This window comes from Cebus imitator, unplaced genomic scaffold, assembly GCF_001604975.1.
Source record: "Cebus imitator isolate Cc_AM_T3 unplaced genomic scaffold, Cebus_imitator-1.0 Scaffold214, whole genome shotgun sequence".
NCBI classification, from domain to species: Eukaryota; Metazoa; Chordata; class Mammalia; order Primates; family Cebidae; genus Cebus; species Cebus imitator.
Window position 1 is genome coordinate 2,467,208 of NW_016107529.1, and position 22,028 is coordinate 2,489,235.

Genomic DNA, 22,028 nt, shown 5'->3' on the forward strand with positions numbered 1-22,028 from the left:
AAAAAAAAAAAAGAAAGAAAGAAAAGGAATGACTAGGACTAGAGCCTAAAAGACTCTTGATCTTTTATTTCCTCCAGAGAGAATCAGGGTGCTGCTCTGGCAATCTCCATCCCTTGGTCACCATGCCTCTCAAACCCTGGTACTTACTCCATTTTAGTCACTAATCTGGTTTCCTTGAGATTCAGCATCCAAATCCGAAAAACATCATACATTCTTCTGTAAGAGAATATTGTTCCTCAGTTGGCCTCCTTGTGCTTCCCAGCCCCATCAAGGAGTATGCCTCTTCTGGTTATTCTCCATTTTCTTTTCTTTTCTTTTTTTTGGGGGGTGATGGAGTCTCTTTTGCCAGGCCTGAGTGCAGTGGTGCAACCTTGGCTCACTGCAACATCGGCCTCCTGGGTTCAGGCATTTCTCCTGCCTCAACCTGGGACTACAGGCATGTGTCACCACACCCAACTAATTTTTATAATTTTTTTTAGTAGAGATGAGATTTCACCATATTGGTCAGGCTGCTCTTGAACTCCTGACCTTGTGATCTGCCCTCCTCCACCTCCCAAAGTGCTAGGATTACAGGTGTGAACCACATGCCCAGCCATATTCTCCATCTTTTTGCAGATTTCTTCTCTGCCCTTCTCTTCTGTACTCTAGGAGGCTGACTTTTACAGCTTGCGGCATCTGGGATCCTTTATCCTTTGGCTTCTGGTTGGGGTTTAGCCAGTGGGAAGCAGTGACAGAAAATGGAAGGGACAAAAGGCCTTTGGAGTATTTATTCTTCTCCTTCCCTACTTTGAGGCAGTTCTGGCAGTGACTATCTTAGAGCCATCCATGTCCACTGAGTAGTAGCTCCTCCTCTGGCCTATGGGAACCTTGTTTTTTCCTTGCTCCTTCAGGCGACTTGCAGCTCCTAATTCCTGAGTACCTCAGCATCCCTTGTTAGTTTTCTTAGCCCTACACCCACTTCTGTAGGTACTGTAGTCCTTTCATTAAAGAAAAGTTCAAACATTGTATCTGATTATGCTGTTTCCTAGCAGGGCCCACTGCTGTAGTGCTTTACCCCTCCCATTTCTGTCCAAATCCTATACTCTCTAATGCTTCCTCTGTGAAAGCTTTCTCATCCTTCTTTCTCCTTTGAATTCCTTAACATCTTTCTGATAACATGCTTGAATCAATTACTTGTAGACAGATATATATTTCCTCTAATAGAATGAACTCTTTTAGATCTGTATCTGCTTCATCTTGGCATCCCCAAAGCATCCAGCGCAGGGCATAGTCATAAGAGATGCCCAGTGAATAATTATTGTAACCCTAAATTCTAAGACCCAGAATAGTATGTGTAAAAATGTGCTCAGGATAAGATTTGGCATGAGAGAATGAGTTTTTAGAGGGACAAGACCATTGTCATTGCCTCATCTTGCTTCTTGTTTTACTGCCATTTATTTCAGTGTCTTTTTCTCCTAGTCAATTTCTTTCTTCTTAAAAACTTTTAATTAGCTTTAGAAAAATTCAACAGCCATGCATTGCAGTGACCAACTATTATAATAAATCTCTAACAATGAGTCTGAGCTATTTATGATTTTTCCATGAATATTCTGATTTATAATCTGCAAGAACTTTCAGTTCTTTGATTACTTTTTGTGTTTAAATATTAACAGGCACATTGCAGAATTCCTTAATTCATTTCCAGAATTTTTACTGAGGACTTGCTACAAACCAGACACTAGCCTGGGGGAGATAAAAAGAATAAAACAAAGTCCTGTCTTGATTGGCTTGTATTTTAGATCATCTTGATAGATTTCTGACAATTAAACTAAATCAGTAATTTTGTATGCATTTTTTAGCAGCTTTAGCAAAAACCAAATGTTTTCTTCTAACTGATACTCATTGGCAGCTAAAATCAGATATAGGAAGGCAGCTTTAGCATATATAATTTCTGAGAGATAAATGTCAGAACAATTGTTGAGTCTATTCAAGTCAAGGCCATTGTTTTGTTTTCATGTGACTGATCGTCTGTTAGTCTGATTAGCTATCCCCTTGAGTATTAATTTGTCAATTTGTTATATTCTCCTGTAGAGATCCAGTCTTGTTAGAAGGCTGTATTAGGTTTTGTTTCTGAAAACATTTCATAATCCAATTTTCAATAAGTATTAGGCTATAAGAATTTTGCGGTTATTTCAGAACTTGAACTACTAAAATACTCAGTTTTAAGGATTCACATATTGAATGTAAATTTTTCCTAGTTGTTCGTAGAACATTTGCAGGAAACTTACTCATTTTTGATGGATCCTTAAAAGTAGACTCCAGATAGGTTTTCCAAAATGTTCTTAATATGAAATTGGAGAATGGAAGAATATTTTTTTTCATCTTCTCAAGAGTTTATTTAGATCTGGAATAATTTACCCTGTGACTTTTAACTAAGATATTACAAGTAGCCTAACCAACTAAAGTATTCAGAAGAAAAGCCTAAGCCGATTGCCAGCACCATGTAGTCCAACAGCGCTTTGTTAGGTGGTGTGATGAAGTAGGTGTTTTCTTCTTTAAGAGATTGCCTTCTTGAATGTTGAGTCATAATCATGTTGGCAGGAAGGATGTGGAAAAAAAAAAAAACTTTGCCATTTCACTTTGTTTTATTGGCCGCTTTTCATTATTTTATTTATTCCAGTATAGTAGTGATTACGAAGTTTTAAGTGCTTTTTGCTACTGCATGCTTTACCTTTAAATGATATTATAAATTTGTTATTCTACTTTTTTGCTTGGCAATGTGTATCTGAGCAGCTTCAGCATTTGCCAGATTTACTCCTCAAAAACATTTTAGAATTTTATAGGTAATTTTAAAAGAATAATTCTTACAACCTTGCATGCTAAAATGGTTATAAAATTTTCTAAAAATGTTTATAACCTGTAGTTTCTGAACATTTTTACATAAAGCTTTTGAATATAAATTATAAAATAAATGCATATTTATTTTAAAAATTAAACAACATGAATGTGTAAAGTAAAAACTAAGAGTCCCTGTCTCAAATGCCCCCTTTCCTCAATCCCATTCCCCAGGATTAACTGCATTTCATGTGTTGTGTTGCACGTGTTTTATTTCAGGTGTGTGTGTGTGTGTGTGTGTGTGTGTTTGTGTACATTTTTAAAAATGAAACTTATAGTGCGTAAGTAAAATAACATAAAAATGCAACTCCAGTATTATTCATGTGTCTACTTATCTAGCATAAGGTAACCACTCGGTTAATATTAACTGCGTTGAATTCCAGTGTCTTTTATTTCTGTAGTTTGCTTTCTGGATTCAGAACCTGTAAACTCATTTCATTTTAGGTTTTATAATTTTTTTAAAAGACAGTTTGCTGAATTCTGAATCATCTGAGGCAATTTTATATGCCTTTCAGGACATTTATGTCTTAAAAATGCTAGCTACATCTTATATAGAGAGGGTGACCGTATAATTTAGTCACCCTCTCTGTATAGGATGCAGTAGCCTAAACTGGGATACTTGAGAGTGAAGGAGGCTGCTAATAATAATTTTGCTGAGACAACCAGGCATACACTGACTGTTCCAGGCAAACTAAAATATATGGTCATCCTATTTACAGACTAAGGTTTTTGTTTGTTTTGGTTAGTTTAGTAACTTCTTATATGACTTTGTTGAATAAATTGGGTGTTTCTGGGAAAGACAAGCTGTCAGTGATTTAAATAGAGGAAAATGGTACCAATCCCAAACCTTTACTGTTTAGTTGTTTAAGTGACCAAATCACTTTATGGAGTTAGTATTTGTGTTTTGTTCTATAAATCGAAGGGTATATTAGTATTAGATGAGGGTATCATGAAGAGTAAGAAATTGTGCCAAGGATTATGATTGAAGTTCATGAATTTTAGCTGTACTTGATTCCTGTTTGTAAAGCAGCTCTTTTCTGTCAGGACTATATGTGTGCGATTCATATTGGTTTTGTGTTATTTATATTTTAACAACAACTGAACCTCTCTTTGTAAATTTAAAGATAAAAGCAATTCTGGTTTTTCAAAGAACTAACATATGTTCAAAAATTAGATTCTCTTATGAAAAAAAAACTTTATATTGTTTGATTCTTCGTTACCAAGGTAATAAGTACAATTTACCTTTTGTGGTTCAATCATAATACTCAGGGCTTTCCTGAACATCTCATATTGGAATATTTTTCCTGGTCTGTTTTCCATACTTTGTTTTACCACTTGTTTTGTCTGTTATTCATTCCTTTTTTATTACCATTCTCTACTATCTTCTTGGCAGTTCATCAACTTACAACATGTTGTTTTTAAAACGTATGTTAAATACAATTTAACTTATGCTCATAGACTTTACTTGATTGCAGATCTCTATGAAAATTGCCTGTGGTTATAGTATTATCTAGTTATGTATTCATTTTTATTTTAGCCATCAGTACTCCTTAAGTGCTTTCTATATGTAAGGGCCTGGAGATATAGTGGTGAATCCTGGTTATCTAAGGCTCCAAATTATGAAAGGGAAGTAGAACACCTACCACTGTGTTACTTTGCACCTAATACTCATTTCATCTCTCTAGTGACCTTGAATGGTTTATTATTATACTCATGGATGAGAAAATGGAGGTAGAAAAAGTAATTTGGCTAGATCACACAGATAATTCATTAGAAAGTTGAAGATTCAAGATTTAAAACTATATGAGTCCTTAAAGCTTGTACTCATTTCCACTACGTCAAGAGCCTTCAGGCAAATTTTAGATTATATTTTAGTACTCTTCTGTCATGAACTCCTTTTAAATATCATTGTGATTTAATAGAAAAGTATAATGGATTTGGTCAGAGGACTAGGTTGATATCCCAATTGAAAAAAAAATCAGCTGGATGATTTAGGCAAGCACTTATAAAATAGGGTTTAATATCTGCCTACCTTACTGTGTTAAAATGATCAAATGAGAAAGCTGGAAAGTATTTAGTAGAGTACCTAATACTTTGAAAAAAACTTTAATATATATTGTGTATCTATGGTGTTAGAACTGCTTAGTTAGAACTACAGAAAAAGGCCTTACTTTTTAGGGCATTCTGGGGGTACCTAGCAGTTGGTAAGGTAGCCACAGCTACCATGTTGACAATAGAGAACCTAATTTGAAGCCTTAGATTATCCAGACATTGGCTTAAATGGAAAATAACTTCCCTAAGGTACAGTGAAAGGAAAGGTTTAATACTAGACTCAATTTTATGGATATTTTTTAATTGATGATCTTCACTCCAAATGAATTGATAGTTGAATATTCCTTAGGATTAAAAGAGGTGAAATTCTTAAGCTCAGAACTTCTCTGTTCTTCTAAGTCCTGTTCTTCCTTTAGCAGAAGTGAATAAACCACAGGGACAAATAGGGATTTTATATGTTTCCAAATTTTCAATAATCCAAGGAAATCACAGATTAGTATGCCTTACATAAAATCATGGTATAATTAATATTTCAGGTTTCTTTAATATGCTTTTTTTTTTCATCATCAAACCCACTTTTGGTAGGGAGACAAAATGTCATTTCTCTAAAGACTTAATTTACTAATTTAAATTTCTAAGGAACAGAAAGGCCATTATGTTTGGCATAATCTTTTTTTTTTTTTTTTAAACTTGCCACTTGCTGCTCATGTACCACTTTTCCTCTGTGTAGTTACAGATTTTTCTCTTATTATTCCTTTACTTGATTATTGATGTTAGACTCACAGCATGGTAACTTTCTATTCTCTCTTTTCCTTACCTTTATGGAAGATCAGTACCACACTTGCTTTTTTCCAGTCTTCTGGTATCTCTCCAGTTCTTGAATTTTCAAAAATAATTGTAAGTGATTGAATTGTAAGTATGCTCTATACTTCTTTCATTGGATGAAAGATTATCTGTGATGCATGTCATCTCAAATTGCTAATTGTGAACATAAACTTTCCAATATTCTCATATTTTAATCAAAATGACATTCCTACTAAGTTTTCATTACTTTTATTATAGGCTGTGTGTTTTTGCTAATTTTAAAAAAATGTCTACTTTTGTCCAGATTCATGCCATTTATTTTTCATTAGGAGGCTAGTTCTGTGTTTTTCCTTTGTTAAGTTTTTAAGCTGTTGTTTTATTTTGTGGTTCTATTACTGATAACTTACCTGTTTTTCTTGTTATTCTGAATTTTTCTATAAGACAAGAAATAACTTATTTCTAATATATTTTCTTTGTCTCTTTTTATAACATATTTTTATTATATATGATTTTACCGTATTAAAAAAAGTACTGCATATAGGGCACTTAATCCTTTAAGTTTTCACTGTGAAATAAAATTAGATATGAAAATAATTACTCATTTGTGAATTTCTTTTTAGAATGTTATTACTCAGCTTTCCTGTTCTACCTTATTCTCAGTTCCTCAGGTCACCCACAGGTTTCTTAATTTCCTGATTCTGGATTCAAGAAGCTCACCTTTATCTCAACTGTTCATAACTCTTCCCCTGTCAGCAGGAATTACTTTAAAAGCTCCTTCTCTGCCTCAGGAATTGACTCGTATTGTTTCACTAAGGAAGTGTCTCTCCGAAGCAACTGTAATTCATATGTACTTAAGATAGTTTTAAGGACTTCTTTTTCAGTACTCCTTTTAATGGGAGTAAAACATTCAGTTATGTATGTGTATAAAGTATAAATGGTATTTAATGTCCCAACTAAAATAATTAATAAGAATTGATTTTGCTGAACATTTGTTAGCTTTTAAGTGCCTTCTGAAAAAAGTAGTGTTACTTAACTTTATTAGAAAGGTAGTAGGAAGTACGGACATACAGTTTCAAGGCAGTTTGATATTCTTCTACAAGTCTAGATATATTATTTTAGAAATTCCCCTTAAATTGGTTTAGATGTACATGTTTCTCTTCTGTTAAACTGGATACATAGATCCCAGATGATATAGAAGGATGTGTTATTCTTGAATTTATGTATCTACTTTCTCTCTCTTTTTTCCTTTTCTTTCTTTTTCTGTCTTTCTTTTCTGTTCTGTTCTTTTCTTCTCTTTCTCCCTTCCTTCTTTCCCTCTCTCCTCTCCTCTCCTGTTTCCTCTTCATTCCTCTTTCCTTTTCTCTTCCTCTTCGTTTCCTTTCCTCTTTCCTTTCCTTCCTTCCCTCTCCTCTCTCCTTTCCTTTCCTTCCCTCTGTCCTTTCCTTTCCATTTTCTTTTCCTTCCCTTTCCCTTCCCTTCCCTTGCCCGTCCCCTTGCCCTGTCTTCGCCTTCACCTTCGACTTCCCCTTCCCCTTCCCTTCCCCCTGCCCTTCCCTTCCCCTGCCCTTCCCTTCCCCTGCCCTTCCCTTCCCCTGCTCTTCCCTTCCCCTTCCCCTTGTCCTGCCCGCCCCTTACCCTTCACCTTGCCCTTCCCTTTACCCTGCCTTCCTCTTTCCCCACCCCTCCCCTCCCCTCCCCTCCCTCCCCTCCTCTTCCCTCTCTCTTCCACCCTTTCCTCTCTCCCCACTCCCTTCCCCCAACCTCTCTCCCTCTCTCTCTTTTTCTTTCTTTGTTTTGAGACAGGGTCTTACTTGGTTGCCTAAGCTAGAGTAGATTTCCTTATTAATAACGTGTTTTTTGGAAACCAGAGACTTTTTTTTTTTTAGCATATTCACCACAGAAATGGCTTTTCTTTACAGATTTCTAAATTTTACGGTTAGATTGAAGTTTAATTTCTATTGAGATTCTTCTAATTTAATTTCTTGTTACATCACAGACCACTTTGTCTTTATTTCTCTAATAATTTAAACATTAAATGAATTCATACAGGAATCATCAAATTATAGCTGTGGCTCTCACATCAGTATAATAAACCAAAGAGCAGCAACCTCTTTGGCCCTGAGTGCCAATAATGTGGCATAATTACTTCAGTTACTACTGAAGGACTTGGACAAAAGAGAAGGAAAGACAATATGAATAAAAGGCTTGGGGGAATAGAGAAAAGGAGAAAGAGAACAGAAAGGCAAGAGAAATCTCGGGAGAGGAGGTCATGAAGACCGATGTTGTGGTATCAATAATTTCCAGTTGTGGTAGCCAGTGCCATGAGCATTTATTTAACGCTGAGCTGGCTCTGATTAGGATACTGATGAATGAATGGCATAGTTCCTGCCCTTATGGAGTTTTAATACTTCAGAGAAGTCACTCAAATATTCAATTATGATAAATTTTAGAGCAAGTACAGAGTACTGGAATGTGTATCTGACTCCCAATTTACTTGTTCTCAAAAGCTACTGTAAGAAGTATGAATTCACACTCTGTCTGAAAGGGTCTGCCCTATTCCCAGTTCTTTTCAAAGACCACCCTCAACATGGTAAAGGAGTTAGTCCTGTTTAAAACTTGGTCAGGCACATTCATCTACACTTTGTAATCTCAGCACTTTTTGGGATGCTGAGGTGGGAGGATTGCATGAGCCCAGGAGTCTTTATTTTTTTGTGCAGACAGCGTCTTGCTATGTTGCAGAAAATAATAAAAATAAAAAATTATCTGGGCTTGGTGGTACATGCCTGTAGTACCAGCTACTTGAGAGGCTGAGGTGGGAGGATTTCTTGAGCTCAGAAGGTTGAGGCTGCAGTGAGCCCTGATTGCACTACTGCACTCCAGCCTGGGTGACAGTGCAAGACCCTGTCTCAAAAAATAAATAAAAATAAAACTCCATTAAAAAGGATTAATATGAATATTGTGGCTTAATGTTCTAAATGTTGATTGGAAAGAGGAACAATTAATACTTCAGGAGAATTTTTATAAAATAATCTACATTAGGAAGTAATGGGTTTCTCATCTCATGAGATACTTAAGACTAGATGACTTTCAAAGATTTATGAAAGGAACTTCTGTGAGTGGGAAGTTTAATTAGGTGAATTCTGCTGTAAGTCACAATATATAGTCATACTTGTGCTTTCTTCTAGTGCATTAGTTTTACTAGATTTGAGAAAACAGTTCTTGTTAACTACTGATTTGTGTTATTGATGAATTTGTACATGATAATTTACTGGTTACAGTTAGGGCAACTATATACATAAAATTTCCTTTTAAGTACGTGAAAAATATGTGAATTACTATGCAAGGGTGATTGGGCCAGTTCTGGGATTTTAAGCTGATAGCTGTCATAAACCTCCTCTTAGAAGGTTTATAAACCAAAGAAAAATGGGTTGATGACTAGATCTTTGGCTTGGATCTTGTGAAGTTTATTCTAGGGTTAAAAGAGTTGTGGAAGACTATCTAGAGGCAATTCTAAGAAGAGCCAAAGTGAGCTTTATATGAGTCTACGAACATCAGAGGGTTGTTTTTGAAGAATTAATTAGGTAAGGTTCAGATAGCAGTAATGTAAATCTGTTTCCATTCAGTCATTGGATGATTTTTAATCTAATTGGATGTTTTAATTAGATTTTTACAATGATAATTCTAAATGGATTCAGAAGAGTGAAAATACTTAAAAGATCACTTTTCTCCTCTCATTTAGATGCTTTTTTATTCATTTATGAATATGCCATTGATCTTTAAAAATATTTAGCATAAACAATGTGTTTGGCTGATTTTAACTGGATCTTGATAGTTTATTGAAAATCATGTTACACTGCTATGTGAAATAAAACCAAAAAAAAAGCCAAACGGTCCTGATTTTTCTGTGGTACAGTAACATGGAAATAAACTGCTTCTTTCTTTCATAGTGCAGTACTCTAATGTCTATGAAATATGATGTATCCATTTCTATATCTTTTATCAAACTATATATATTATATGTCTATAATAGGAAATTCTTTGGGTCATCTTTAAAAACAAAGATGTTTAACCACAATTTTATAAAAATACCTGGATTTTATATACATTGTTTATTAAAATTTTTTTCTTAAACTTTGTTTTTATACACGTTATCTCATTGGGAAGGGGCTTTATAATGCTCATTGTCAAATAGTTTCTTGACATGTATGTAAAAAAAATTAGACGTTTATCGCCTTTGAATTTGAAAAAGAAAACAAATTACGAGATAAGTTGATTTTTTTCCCATGGTCTTAATAGACTTAGATTTTTAATCAAATTGTATTTTTTCTTTGGTTCAAAATGTGAATGTTAGTTTGGGAAGAATAACAAAAGTACTGTAATAGTAGTAAGTGATAGTGTTATTAGTTGTTGTCTTTAGTAGAAGTAGTAGCTGCTATACCAATAATAGGAGGAGGATGCCTGTATTTGGCAGGTGAGAAAACCGAAGTTTGGACAGCCACAATATCATGATAGATATTGGAATTGGTAACCAGATTTGTCAGCCCATTGCTATTTCCATAATATCATAACATCTCAATTTGGTGTTTTGAGATAATGGTTGTAAAAATGCTTTAATGATAAAGTATACAAAGATCAGGTGTTGCTGTAATATAAAATAAACGTTGGCTTCAGTTTACTAAAATGAGAATATGAAAATTTATCAGTATGCTTTGGGCAAAGGCAGGGAAGAGATGACAAGTGAAAGTGAAGTGTGAGATGGATATGTTGATCAAGTATATTTTACCCATTTAGTGCAGAATTTTGTGGTTGGGTTGGGATTTTTACAGTAGCGGTTCCTAACCCTACTGCTTAACAGTATGACGACTGGGCATGCAAATGTGGCATGGTGGTTGTGGTATTGTCTCCAGCTGTTTTGTGTTTTACACCCAGGATTGATGTATTTTTTAGTCAGATGATTAAGAACTCAAAAAGTTTCTTTGGGTGAAATTAAAACATAAGAATCCCATGCTCTTAAGTATGCAAAAAGTAGGACATGCAAATCCTGCACTTTTAGACTGAGATAAATAAGTAGGCCTTCTAAATAAATAAACATTTATACCATGTCTAGAGTGTAATGTTTATGCCAAGGGTGAAAGTGAGTAGGAAACTTGATTAGGTAGGAAAGGTGTTGCTACTTTCACTTAGAGTGGGGCCACCTCTTAGAAGAGAAAAATTTGAAGTTCTTTTTTTATAGGGGAGGACGGAGGAAAACTTCAGAGATCATGGGGTGGTTTGAGGAATGGTAGAACTAAACAATATGAAGTTAACATTAAGGGAAGGGAGGAATAAACTGAACAAAAAGGGGGAAAGTAGATAATCTAGGTGGGTTTTGTTTATCTTCCTTTGTTAAATTACTGTTGTTCTGGTGGTGATTGGGAGCCAATTATTGGGCTTGGGGGAGATAAGAAAGTGATTCTATAGAGAAGAATAAATCCATTTTGAGCAGCAGCATATGTAACTGATGAGAAGGGAAGCAGTGCTCCAAGTTGATGAGGAAGATTGATGTGCCACTATTTAAATAGACCTATTATTTGTATCAAAGTAGAACTATATTTTAAAAATGGAAATGTCTTTATGTATGAAGGAAGAAGTATTTTGTGTACTATTAAACATTCATTGCTTGGGTTCTGGTAGATTTATTGCAAATTTTCTCTTTCTCTAGGGTTTGGATTCAGGATTTATTCCTAGTGTCCAAGACTTTGACAAAAAACTTACAGAAGCTGATGCTTACCTTCAAATCTTGATTGAACAATTAAAGGTATGGCATTAGTTTGTATATTAAATTTATAGAAATAGAAATGTTACTGAGCTTGATTTTTGAGTAAAAACAGCCCTCATGTGGTTCAGCAGTTTTTAAAGCAGACTTCAAAGATCTAGGTGACTTATTTGGAAATCTTCATCGCTAATTATATTGGTAAGTGGCATATTTACATAATGCTTTTTTTGGTCATAAGAAAAAGGTAAATATGTAGACATAATTGGAAAAATAAGGCCAGATTTTGTTCATATTCTGTTTAAAATTTTCATGAAACTGTGTTTTAGTGGCTCAATTTCTGCTACTATTTTAATTCGAGGGAGGTGGAATATGGGGAGGTGATTTCTCTATCTCCTTTATCATTACTGAAATGAATTGTCTCCTTCAGTTTCTACTTAAAATTAATTAAAAGCAGAGGTGCTGGGAAAAGGACTGATCATAAACTTGAAAAACAAAGCAGAAAAACTTCAAGTTTGAATTGATATTTTAATTTCTTAAAAGTCATCTGTTTTCTTTCGCTTATAATTCTTCCAGAGTGATTGACCTTGATGAGTTAAAATGATTTCATACAATAGAATTTGACTTTGATTGAGTGCCTTGAAAAAAATACATGTCTTGAAAATAACGTAAAAATCATCCCTGGAAGAAATGTGTTTAAGAACTAATGTTTGCTTTTCTGTGTTTAGTGAATGTACACAGTATAGCAAAGTGGCTTGATACTATAACCATTTTTTAAAATCTTGTAGCTTTTTGATGACAAGCTTCAAAACTGCAAAGAAGATGAACAAAGAAAGGTAACTTCCATAACCATGATTTTGACTTTAAAGATTTTAAATTCAAGAGGCTTTTGGAGAACACTAAGTACCTTAGTGTGTTTTTACTTGACTATAATAATATTATTGACCTATTATAATATTATTGCCATATGGACCTCAAAGGGGACTTTTCTGATGAATTTCTGTTATGGTTTCATAATTAAACAAAAGGATAATGTACAGAGTTGTTTGTTTGTTGGTTTGTTTGTTTGTTTTTGAGACAGAGTCTTGCTCTGTTGCCCAGGCTGGAGCGCGGTAGTGTGATCTTTGCTCACTACAAGCTCTGCCTTCTGGGTTAAAGCGATTTTCCTGTCTCAGCCTCCCAAGTAGCTGGGATTACAGGCATACACCGCCACACTCGGCTAATTTTTGTATTTTTAGTAGAGATGGGGTTTCACCATGTTGGCCAGGCTGGTCTCAAACTCCTGACCTGAGGTGATTCACCTGCCTCAGCCCCCCAAAGTGCTGGGATTATAGGTGTGAGCCACAACGCCCGGCCCAGAGTTTTAATGTAATACCTTTTCTGTATCATATCCCTAGGAGTAAGTTCTTTCCTTTTCATGTATCATATGTTGAAGGTAGAAAGTTATTATATTTACGTATGGTCACTTCAGATACCAATAAACCAACCAGCAAGAATATTCAGAATAAACAAAAAGCCATGTATGAATAAACAAAACAAATACTGCTTTATTATGGTTCTGCTGTTCTCTCCCTTGCATTTCTGACGGTTGCTTTGTAGTTTGAATATTGTCTTTTTTCTAATTAACGTTTTTCCTCTCCTTGGCTTTTTTTTTTTTTTTTTTTTTTTTTTTTTTTTTTTTTTTTTTTTTTTTTTTTTTTTTTTTTTTTTTTTTTTTGCATTTCTGTTGACTGTATAGCCTGGCATTTGGCTCTTTTATGCCTGGTAATAGTAACTCGTGTTCGAATTCACCTTTCAGTCTTAGTTTTGGGATTTAGTCCCATGTCATTTTAAAACAACTTAGGGCTGGGTGTGGTAGCTCACGCCTGTAATCCAGCACTTTGGGAGGCCAAGGTAGGTGGGTCACCTGAGGTTTGAAGTTCGAGACCATCCCGACCAACATGGAGAAACCCCGTGTCTACTAAAAATACAAAATTAGCCGGGTGTGGTGACGCATACCTGTAATCCCAGCTACTGGGGAAGCTGAGACAGGAGAATCACTTGAACCTGGGAGGCAGAAATTGTGGTGAGCCAAAATGGCACCATTGCACTCCAGCCTGGGCAACAAGAGCGAAACTCATAATTTAGGAGAGATGAATGTGATTTTAAAATAAGTGAAGTTCATAGAAAAGAAAAAACTTGTTTTCAGGTAAGGAATAAGAATGTTTCATATTATTATTACAAACTTTAATTGAATCACATGAATTTTATTAAAGAGGGTATATAATTCATAAAATATCTGGAATTCTTATGTAAATAATTGATTTAGATTAAAAATAAAATAAAATAAAATAAAATAAAAAGTACTCCATTCCCAACTTGGTTGTACTCACTTAGAATGAGTACATTTTGGTAAAAATCTTTTTATTTATTTTGTTTGTTTGTTTTTGTTTTTTTCTCACTGAGGTCCTAGGTAGGTAAAATTCTTTGAATGACTAGTCAGTAAAAAACAATTGTGCTTCTTCATGCTTCTGATTATTTCTGTTTAAACATTATTTTTCACAGAAAATTGAAACGCTCAAAGAGACAACAAATGTAAGTTATGTGTTTGATACACTCTGACTTTGCATTAGAAAATGTTTTAAAATGTTATTTCTATTTTAAGCTGCCACTATTGATGAGAACAGTTGAGATGTTTTTATGAATTTATACAGGGTTGCTTAAGAATTGTATTATTTTCTAAAGGAATTAAAAATAGCATTAATAGAATAAGCCCCATAATTGAAATTGACTTCATGTACCATTTGCCTGTTTCTGGTCTTGTCTGAAACCTTGGATAAAAGGTGTCATCAATGCACAGTGGATATATTCTTTCATATTTAAAAAAAATTAATTAATTGATTTCTTTGATTCTTAAGGCAGGGTCTTGCCATGTTGCCCAGGTCTCAGCTCCTGGGTTCAAACAGTCCCCCCTCCTCAGCCTTCAAAAGTGGTAGGATTGTAGGCATGAGCCACTGCAGCTGGTCTCTTTCTTATTATATTGTAATTCAAGTTTTCTGATATAGTGGACTTCTGACATTATATCATGCACTACTAATGAGATGTGTCCTTTGATCAAAATTTTAAACAGGCAAAATAATAATTTGGTTCACCAGTGTTGTGACAGGATCCTTTATTCTCCATACTTCCATCAAAGTCTTTTTATTTGTTTTAAGAAACAGGGTCTTGCTGTGTCTTCCAGGCTGGAGTATAATGGTGCAGTCGAGTATAATGGTGTAGTCATAGCTCACTGCAGACTCAAACTCCTCATGGGCTTATACAGTCCTCCTGCTTCAGCTATTTCAGTAGCTGCAACTACAGGCAACTGCTACCATGCATGGCTAATTTTTATTTAAATTATTTGTAGAAATGGAATTTTGCTATGTTTCCCAGGCTGGTCTCCTAGCCTCAAGCAATCCTCCTGCCTTGGCCTACCAAAGCAGTGGAATTACAGGTGTGTACCACCGTACCTAGCCCATCAACATAACATCTTAAGTAGATTTCTTTTTTTTTCTTTTTTTCTTTTCAGCATTTTCACAAGCATAAAGTAGATTTCTTAGGGTTACTGCTGTTGATGTAAGAACTAGAAACTTAATCAGATTTGTATGTCTTTCTGTTTGAAGTGTTGAAAAATCATTTAGAGCCAGGCATGGTCGCAAGTGCACATAGTGCCAGCTACTCAGGAGGCTGAAGGAGTAGGATGGCTTGAGCTCATGAGTTTGAGGCTGTCGTGTGCTATAATCATGCCTGTGAATAGCCACTGCAATAGTGAGACCTTGTCTCAGTAAAATTTTTTTTTAATTTTAAAAAATTTAAAAATATATTATTTAGTATAAATTAACAATTTGTGGCATTCCTTAAAATTAATAGAACTGCTAATGAATAACTTCATTTGACATTTTCAGCATATTAGGTCCCACTAGATCCAAAGAGGATATTTCTTGTGTAGTAGGGACTTAAACCCTACACATTTGAACTGATTCTTGTATTTTAAGCTTAACATTATACATCCGTTTTATTTAGGCCAAGATCCTAAAAATCAGTGTTTTGTTTTTATAGAGCATGGTAGAATCAATTAAACACTGCATTGTGTTGCTGCAGATTGCTAAAGTAAGTAAATTTTACTTTCAGTTTACCTTTATGCATGGAATTTAAAAATTATAATGGTGTTTTTCTTTAATAGCCAAAAAACTCAGACCTGAAACATAGTACCTTTCTACAGTAAACTGTATTGTGAGCTTATACTGTGGAACAACTATTGTGTTTGGATGTTATCTTAGCTACTGTTTCTGGTAATGTCATTTCTGGGAACCGGGAAGGAGGGGAGAATGTTTGAATGACTCACCCTTTCCTTCCATTTTATCCATTATCACTGTTTGGGACACGGATGTATTTTATACTAAACCTTCCACAAAAAAAAAAGTTTTTCTTAGAAAATAGAGAAGTAAGTTCTGGCAGTTATTGTCCGAAATGAAGAGTTTATAAGAGATACATTTTTAAAAATTATTATAGATTTGTTTCTGGTAGTGAACTACATTAGTGAATTTTAATTGCTTTTCTTTCTTCATGAAACAAAATACATTTTGAATTATTGTGGGTTAAAAATTTCATATATGTTGTCTCCTTTTCTGAAAAATTTTGGTGTATTCAACCTAAATATATATTTTATTGCCTGAGATTTTCAGAAATAAGAATATTATTGTTTGAGAATAGGAATTATTTTTTAATCTTTCTACCTCACTATGCCCCTTTATTTCTAGCAAGTGGCTAGCAAGGGGTGGGTGACCAGCTCAGCAGCCAATTTGAGAAATGTTGTTTAAATAAGTTTCTAATTACACATCTCCTTTACTTCTTCTGTTGCATATGTTTACCAATTCATAGAGACTTGTTAATGACTATTTTTTTTTATTGTTAATGGCACAGTAGTATAGGACAATCCATTTATGTTTGGATAGTAAGGATGTTTAGCTTATACATTAAATAGGGCAATGCCATTTTCTTTTCAGGACAGATTTAAAATATACTTTTATTTTTTTTGAGACAGAATCTCGCTCTGTTGCTGGAGTGCGGTGGCACAATCTTGGCTCACTGCAACTTCTGTCTCCTGGGTTCAACTGATTCTCGTGCCTCAGCCTCCTGAGTAGCTGGGGTTACAGGCATGCACCACCACGCCTGGCTTATTCTTATATTTTTAGTGGAGATGGGTTTCACCATGTTGCCCAGGCTGGTCTGAACTCCTGGCTTCCCAAAGTGCTGGGATTACAGGAATAAGCTACCAAACCCACCCCAATATATTACACTTAAAGTGTCAGAACTTAGGGCTAGATGTTAGTGATATCTAGATTTCCTTTGTATGTGTCTAAATTTTTCATTTCCTGTTGTAGATCATAGTATATTCTAAAGCTAAACAGAAGGGAAGTTAGGATTGGAGGCATAAAAGGGATCAGGTTTTATTTTAGTTTTTCTTGGCTCTGGAATTATATAGGTGAGTAGAAGCACCTACCCTTATCCAAAAGCTTATTTATAACCAGTAGTAAACTACACCATGCCTCGTTTGAGTGACAAGGTATTTTAGGGAATTCATACTGCCTTCTCTTGAAGACTGAGGAAACAGAGGAGCTGATACAGTGTTTAGGCCAGTTTGAGTAATCCCTGAAGATCATTCAGGACTTTAGATAGTTGTACTATCTAGGTCAGCCTAGCCTATTTCACTAGCTCACGGTTAGCCACTCATCAAAAGCATTTTTAGTGTTCTCTGTCTTTGAAATGTGTTAGAGTTCAAATTAATAAAACTCTTTTCTAGAACTTTCTACAAGCTAATTTGTACTTGGTACTTGTCTATCTTAGCCCAGCTTAATAAAACTACATTTTGAGGTTCTTCACAATGGGTAACTTGGATCAAGTAAATTAAATTTGGCCTTTTATTTATTCCAGAAGGAAGTTTTATTGTTGTTAAGGCTTCTTAGGTACAAATACAACTCTCAATTATATTTGTACCATGTATGGACTCTGTTTGTATCTTTAAACTTAATTTAAATGTAAAATCACATTATGTCACTTACCTGCCCAGATACCCCTGATGTTTTCCATCTCATTTGGAATCAAATAGAAACTACTTATGTTCACTGCCCCCTTATCTCGTACCCTTGCTTGATCACACCATTCCAATAACATTGGCTCTTTTCTTTTTCTCAGGCAAGACAAGCTTTTTTTTTTTTCCTGCTTTAGGGATTTTTACTTGCTTTTGTCTCCACCTGGAGGGCATTTCCCACAGATTTCCACCAGGCTCACTCACTTACTTACTCAGATTTCTACCACAAGGAACATCTTTGGAAAGACTTTTCCTGACTCTTGTATCTAAAATAATCTCTACTTCCCACTAGTTTCTTTCTCTTCATGGCCTTGTATCACTAGTCAAGTTTACATGATATATTTGTTTATTTACCTCTTTATTTGCTGTCTACCCTGGAGTGCGATCTTGGTGAGGACTTTGCTTGTCTTACCACTTGTATTAATCTTTGTAGGCTGCCATAACAAAGATTGGGTGGCTTAAAGAACAGAAATTTGGTAGGTGCAGTAGCTCATGCCTGTAATGCCAGTACTTTGGGAGGCCTAGGCAGGAGGATCACAAGGTCAGGAGATCAAGAGTATCCTGGCTAACACGGTAAAATTCTGTCTCTACTAAAGTTACAAAAAATTAGCCGGGCGTGGTACACGCATCTGGAGTCCTAGCTACTCAGGAGGCTGAGGAAGGAGAATCGCTTAAACCTGAGAGGCGGAGGTTGCAGTGAGCCAACATTGTGCCACTGCACTCCAGCCTGGGTTACAGCGCGAGACTCCGTCTCAAAAAATAATAACATAAAATTTAAAAAAAAAACAGAAATTTATTTTCTTACCACTCTGAAGGCCAGAAGTCCAAGATCCACTTTCTGTCATGTTCAGTTTCTGATGAGGGCTCTCCTCTTGGCCTGTAGACAGCCATGTCTTCACATAGTCTTTCTTTGGTGAGTATGCACTGAGAGAGGGAGCCTGTACATGTGAGAGAGCAAGCTGTTTGGTGTCTCTTCTTATGAAGGCACTAATCCTATTGAATCAGGGCCCCACCTTTATGACCCCATTTAACCCTAGCTACTTCTGTAACAGGGGTCTCATCTCCAAATACAGCCACCTTTGGGGTTAGGGCTTCAACATAGGAATTTGGGGAGGGAAACAAATATTCAGTCCATAACCCCATTGTATCTTCAGTGCTTACAGTTGCTTGCCATATAGGAGGTGCATGATAAATAACTGAATTACTGAATGATTTTTCTAATGTATTACTTTTAATGGTTGCATGGTTTAGTATTTTCACTATATGTATGATTTTTTTTTTTTTTTTACTTAGCCACCTCTCTGATGTGCTGCGATGACCATCCCTATAAACTAAACTTTAGGTAGATTTAATCAGTTAATCTGTGATTAAGATAAAACATTTTAAAATAATAATGACAATCAACTTTGCATAATCTTGAAGAGCATGGATTTTGGACCCATACTGAGTTTGAATCCAAGCCCCAACACTGGAGCAATTTTATTTATCCTCTCTATGCTTTGGTTTATATTCCATATACAAGAGGGATAATAATAGTGTCTGTCTCTTACTGATGCTGTGAGACCAAATGAAGTATTATTTGTGATGCTGTTGGTAGCTGGCATGTAAGAAGCTCTAAATAAGTGTTTATTAAATTAAAAAAATAGAAGGTTGCAAATTTTAAAGTGACAGTAAAACATCTGGTAAAAATTGGAGAATTTCCATCGAGTACTAATAGAAATATAAATTGTTATGGCCACTTTGGAAGACTGTTACTCACTGACAGGTTAATAAAATATCGGAATCAACTACTTTAAGGGAGATAATACCATTTGAAACCCCAAAGTGATATGAGAAGACAGCTAATTTGATACCTTTCTTGTTTGGGGCTGATTAGTATCAGCTTCTTAGAGGCAGCATGCTTAAGTAAAAATTTTAATGTTAAGCTCCTTCCAGTTTTGATTCTTTCATTTGAATTCCCACTCCCAGTAGATTCTCTCCTGCCTAAATGATCAGTGTATTGGTTCCCAAACTTTACTGCATATTGGAGTCATTTGGAGATCAGTTCTGATTCCTGGCTCCCACCCATAGACATTCTGTTATAATGCTATTGTGGTATGGGGTATCACCTGGGTATTGGGGTTATTTTAAACCTCTGGGTGGTTTTAATGTGCAGCAAAGTTTTGAGACCTTCTGGTTAATGGAATTTTCAAGTGGGCTTTGTTATCTCAGAAGACATCCTTTCTCTTACCCTTGGTGGAGACAGCTAATGTTCTACTCGTGGGAAACTGCAGTGGAGCTGGGAGGTAAGGGGAGAAAAGGGGAGTAGGGCAGGACAGAGCGAAGATAAGCTGGGAGGCTCCTGCAGGTGGGGACTTGACCAGTATTAGAGTCAGGTGATGTGACCACATACCACAACTCAGAATGCCTGTCAGATTGGCATGTGCAGAGGATTGACTGTGGTTTACCAGAGCACTATTTTTGCTTTGTTTAATTATCACTGAAATTGAGAGAAAAGATATGCTAGACATGTTTTGGTTGTGAAGTATAGTTGGTACAAACTTAAACTGTGGTTGATTTTTACCAAACAGTTAAATCATGCAGTAAAACAATATTTTAATGTAATTAAAATCAGGTACTTCAAATGGTTATTCTTACAGGCAAAGATAGAGACTATTAACATTTTTCAAGTTAGAGACAGATCAATTTGATTTATGTAGTTTTTATAGTCTTGCATAAAATAGGTACAGATAAATACTGTTGATTACTTAGAATTTGAGGCTTTAATTTTGTCAGTTCCTATTGAATATCCTAAGTTTAGACCAGTGCTATGCAATAAAAATATGAGAGATATAAATGTGATTTAAAATTTTCTTATAACCACATTTTAAAAGGTGAAAAGAAACAAGTGAGATTAATTTTAATGAATTTTATTAACCCACTATACCAAAAATATCATTTCAACATGTAATCAGTGTAAAAATCTATTAATGAAATAGTTTATATTCTCCCTCTCTCTTCTCTTNGTGTGGCAAATCCTCAAAGATCTAGAAGCAGAAATAACATTTAACCCAGCCATCCCATTACTGGGTATATACCAAAAAGAATATAATTCCGCCTTAAAGAGATAGTGTCTTGCTCTGTCACCCAGGCTGGAGTGCAGTGTCACAACCATAAATAACTCACTGCAACCTCAGACTCCTGGGTTCAAGCAATCCTCCTACCTCAGCCTCCTGAGTAGCGGGGACTACAGGTACTTGCCACTGTGCCTCACTAATTTTTAAATCTTTTTTTAGAGACAAGGTCTTGTTTTGTTGCCCAGACTGGTCTCAAAACTCCTAGCTTCAAGCGATTTTCCCTCGTTGGCCTTCCAAAATGCTGGCATTACAGACATGAGTCTTTTTCTTTTTGCACCAAGTCTTCAAAGTCATGAATGTATTTTATACTTTGAGCTAGCCATATTTCAAACATTCAATAACCATGTGTTACTATTGCTACCAAACTGAATCTCACAGACTAGATTATCCTTGTAGGACTGAGTTGTCTGACTATAGATACTTTTATTATTATTATTATTATACTTTAAGTTCTGGGTTACATGTGCAGAATGTGCAGGTTTGTTACATAGTTACACACGTGTCATGGTGGTTTGCTGCATCCATCACCCCATCATCTACATTAGGTATTTCTTCTAATGCTATCCCATCCCAATGCCCCCACCCCCTGCTATCCCTCCCCTAGCCCCCCACACCCCAACAGGCTCTGGTGTGTGATGTTCCACCTCCCTGTGTCCATGTGTTCTTATTGTTTAACTACCGCTTATGAGTGAGGACATGTGGTGTTTGGTCTTGTGTTCCTGTGTTAGTTTGCTGAGAATGATAGTTTGTAGCTTCGTCCATGTCCCTGCAAAGGACGTGAACTTACCGTATTTTATGGCTGCAGAGTATTCCATGGTGTATATGTGCCACAATTTCTTTATCCAAGTCTATCATTGATTTGGGTTGGTTCCAAGTCTTTGCTATTTTGAACAGTCCTGCAATAAACATATGTGTGCATGTGTCTTTATAATAGAATGATTTATAATCCTTTAGGTATATACCGAATAATGGGATTGCTGGGACAAATGGTATTTCTAGTTCTGTATCCTTGAGGAATCCCCACACTGTCTTCCACAGTGGTTGAACTAATTTACACTCCCACCAACAGTGTAAAAGTGTTCCTATTTCTCCACATCCTCTCCAGCATCTGTTGTCTCCTGACTTTTTAATGATTGCCATTCTAACTGGCATGAGATGGTATCTCATTGTGTTTTGATTTGCATTTCTCTAAGGACCAGTGATGATTAGCTTTTTTTAATGTTTGTTGGCTGCATAAAGTCTCCTTTTGAGAAGTGTTTGTTCATACCTCCACCCACTTTTTGATGGAGTTGTTTGTTTTATGAACATTTGTTTAAGTTTT

At 35.5% G+C, this 22,028-nt stretch overlaps 1 protein-coding gene across 12 annotated transcripts in view; it reads left to right on the forward strand.

Moving 5' to 3' along the window:
* Positions 1–22,028, forward strand: part of OSBPL9 (oxysterol binding protein like 9) — a 182,033-nt gene that overhangs the window by 123,523 nt on the left and 36,482 nt on the right. For 9 of the 12 annotated variants that reach the window (XM_017548751.1, XM_017548748.2, XM_017548762.2 and 6 more), the window contains 4 exons: positions 11,432–11,527; positions 12,271–12,318; positions 14,027–14,056; positions 15,560–15,610. In XM_017548751.1, coding sequence (XP_017404240.1) covers positions 11,432–11,527; positions 12,271–12,318; positions 14,027–14,056; positions 15,560–15,610 — 225 coding nt within the window. Of the gene's footprint in view, positions 1–5,754; positions 5,824–11,431; positions 11,528–12,270; positions 12,319–14,026; positions 14,057–15,559; positions 15,611–22,028 lie in introns of all 12 variants that reach the window. The other 3 variants (XM_017548744.2, XM_017548747.2, XM_017548746.2) reach the window with 1 other exon arrangement.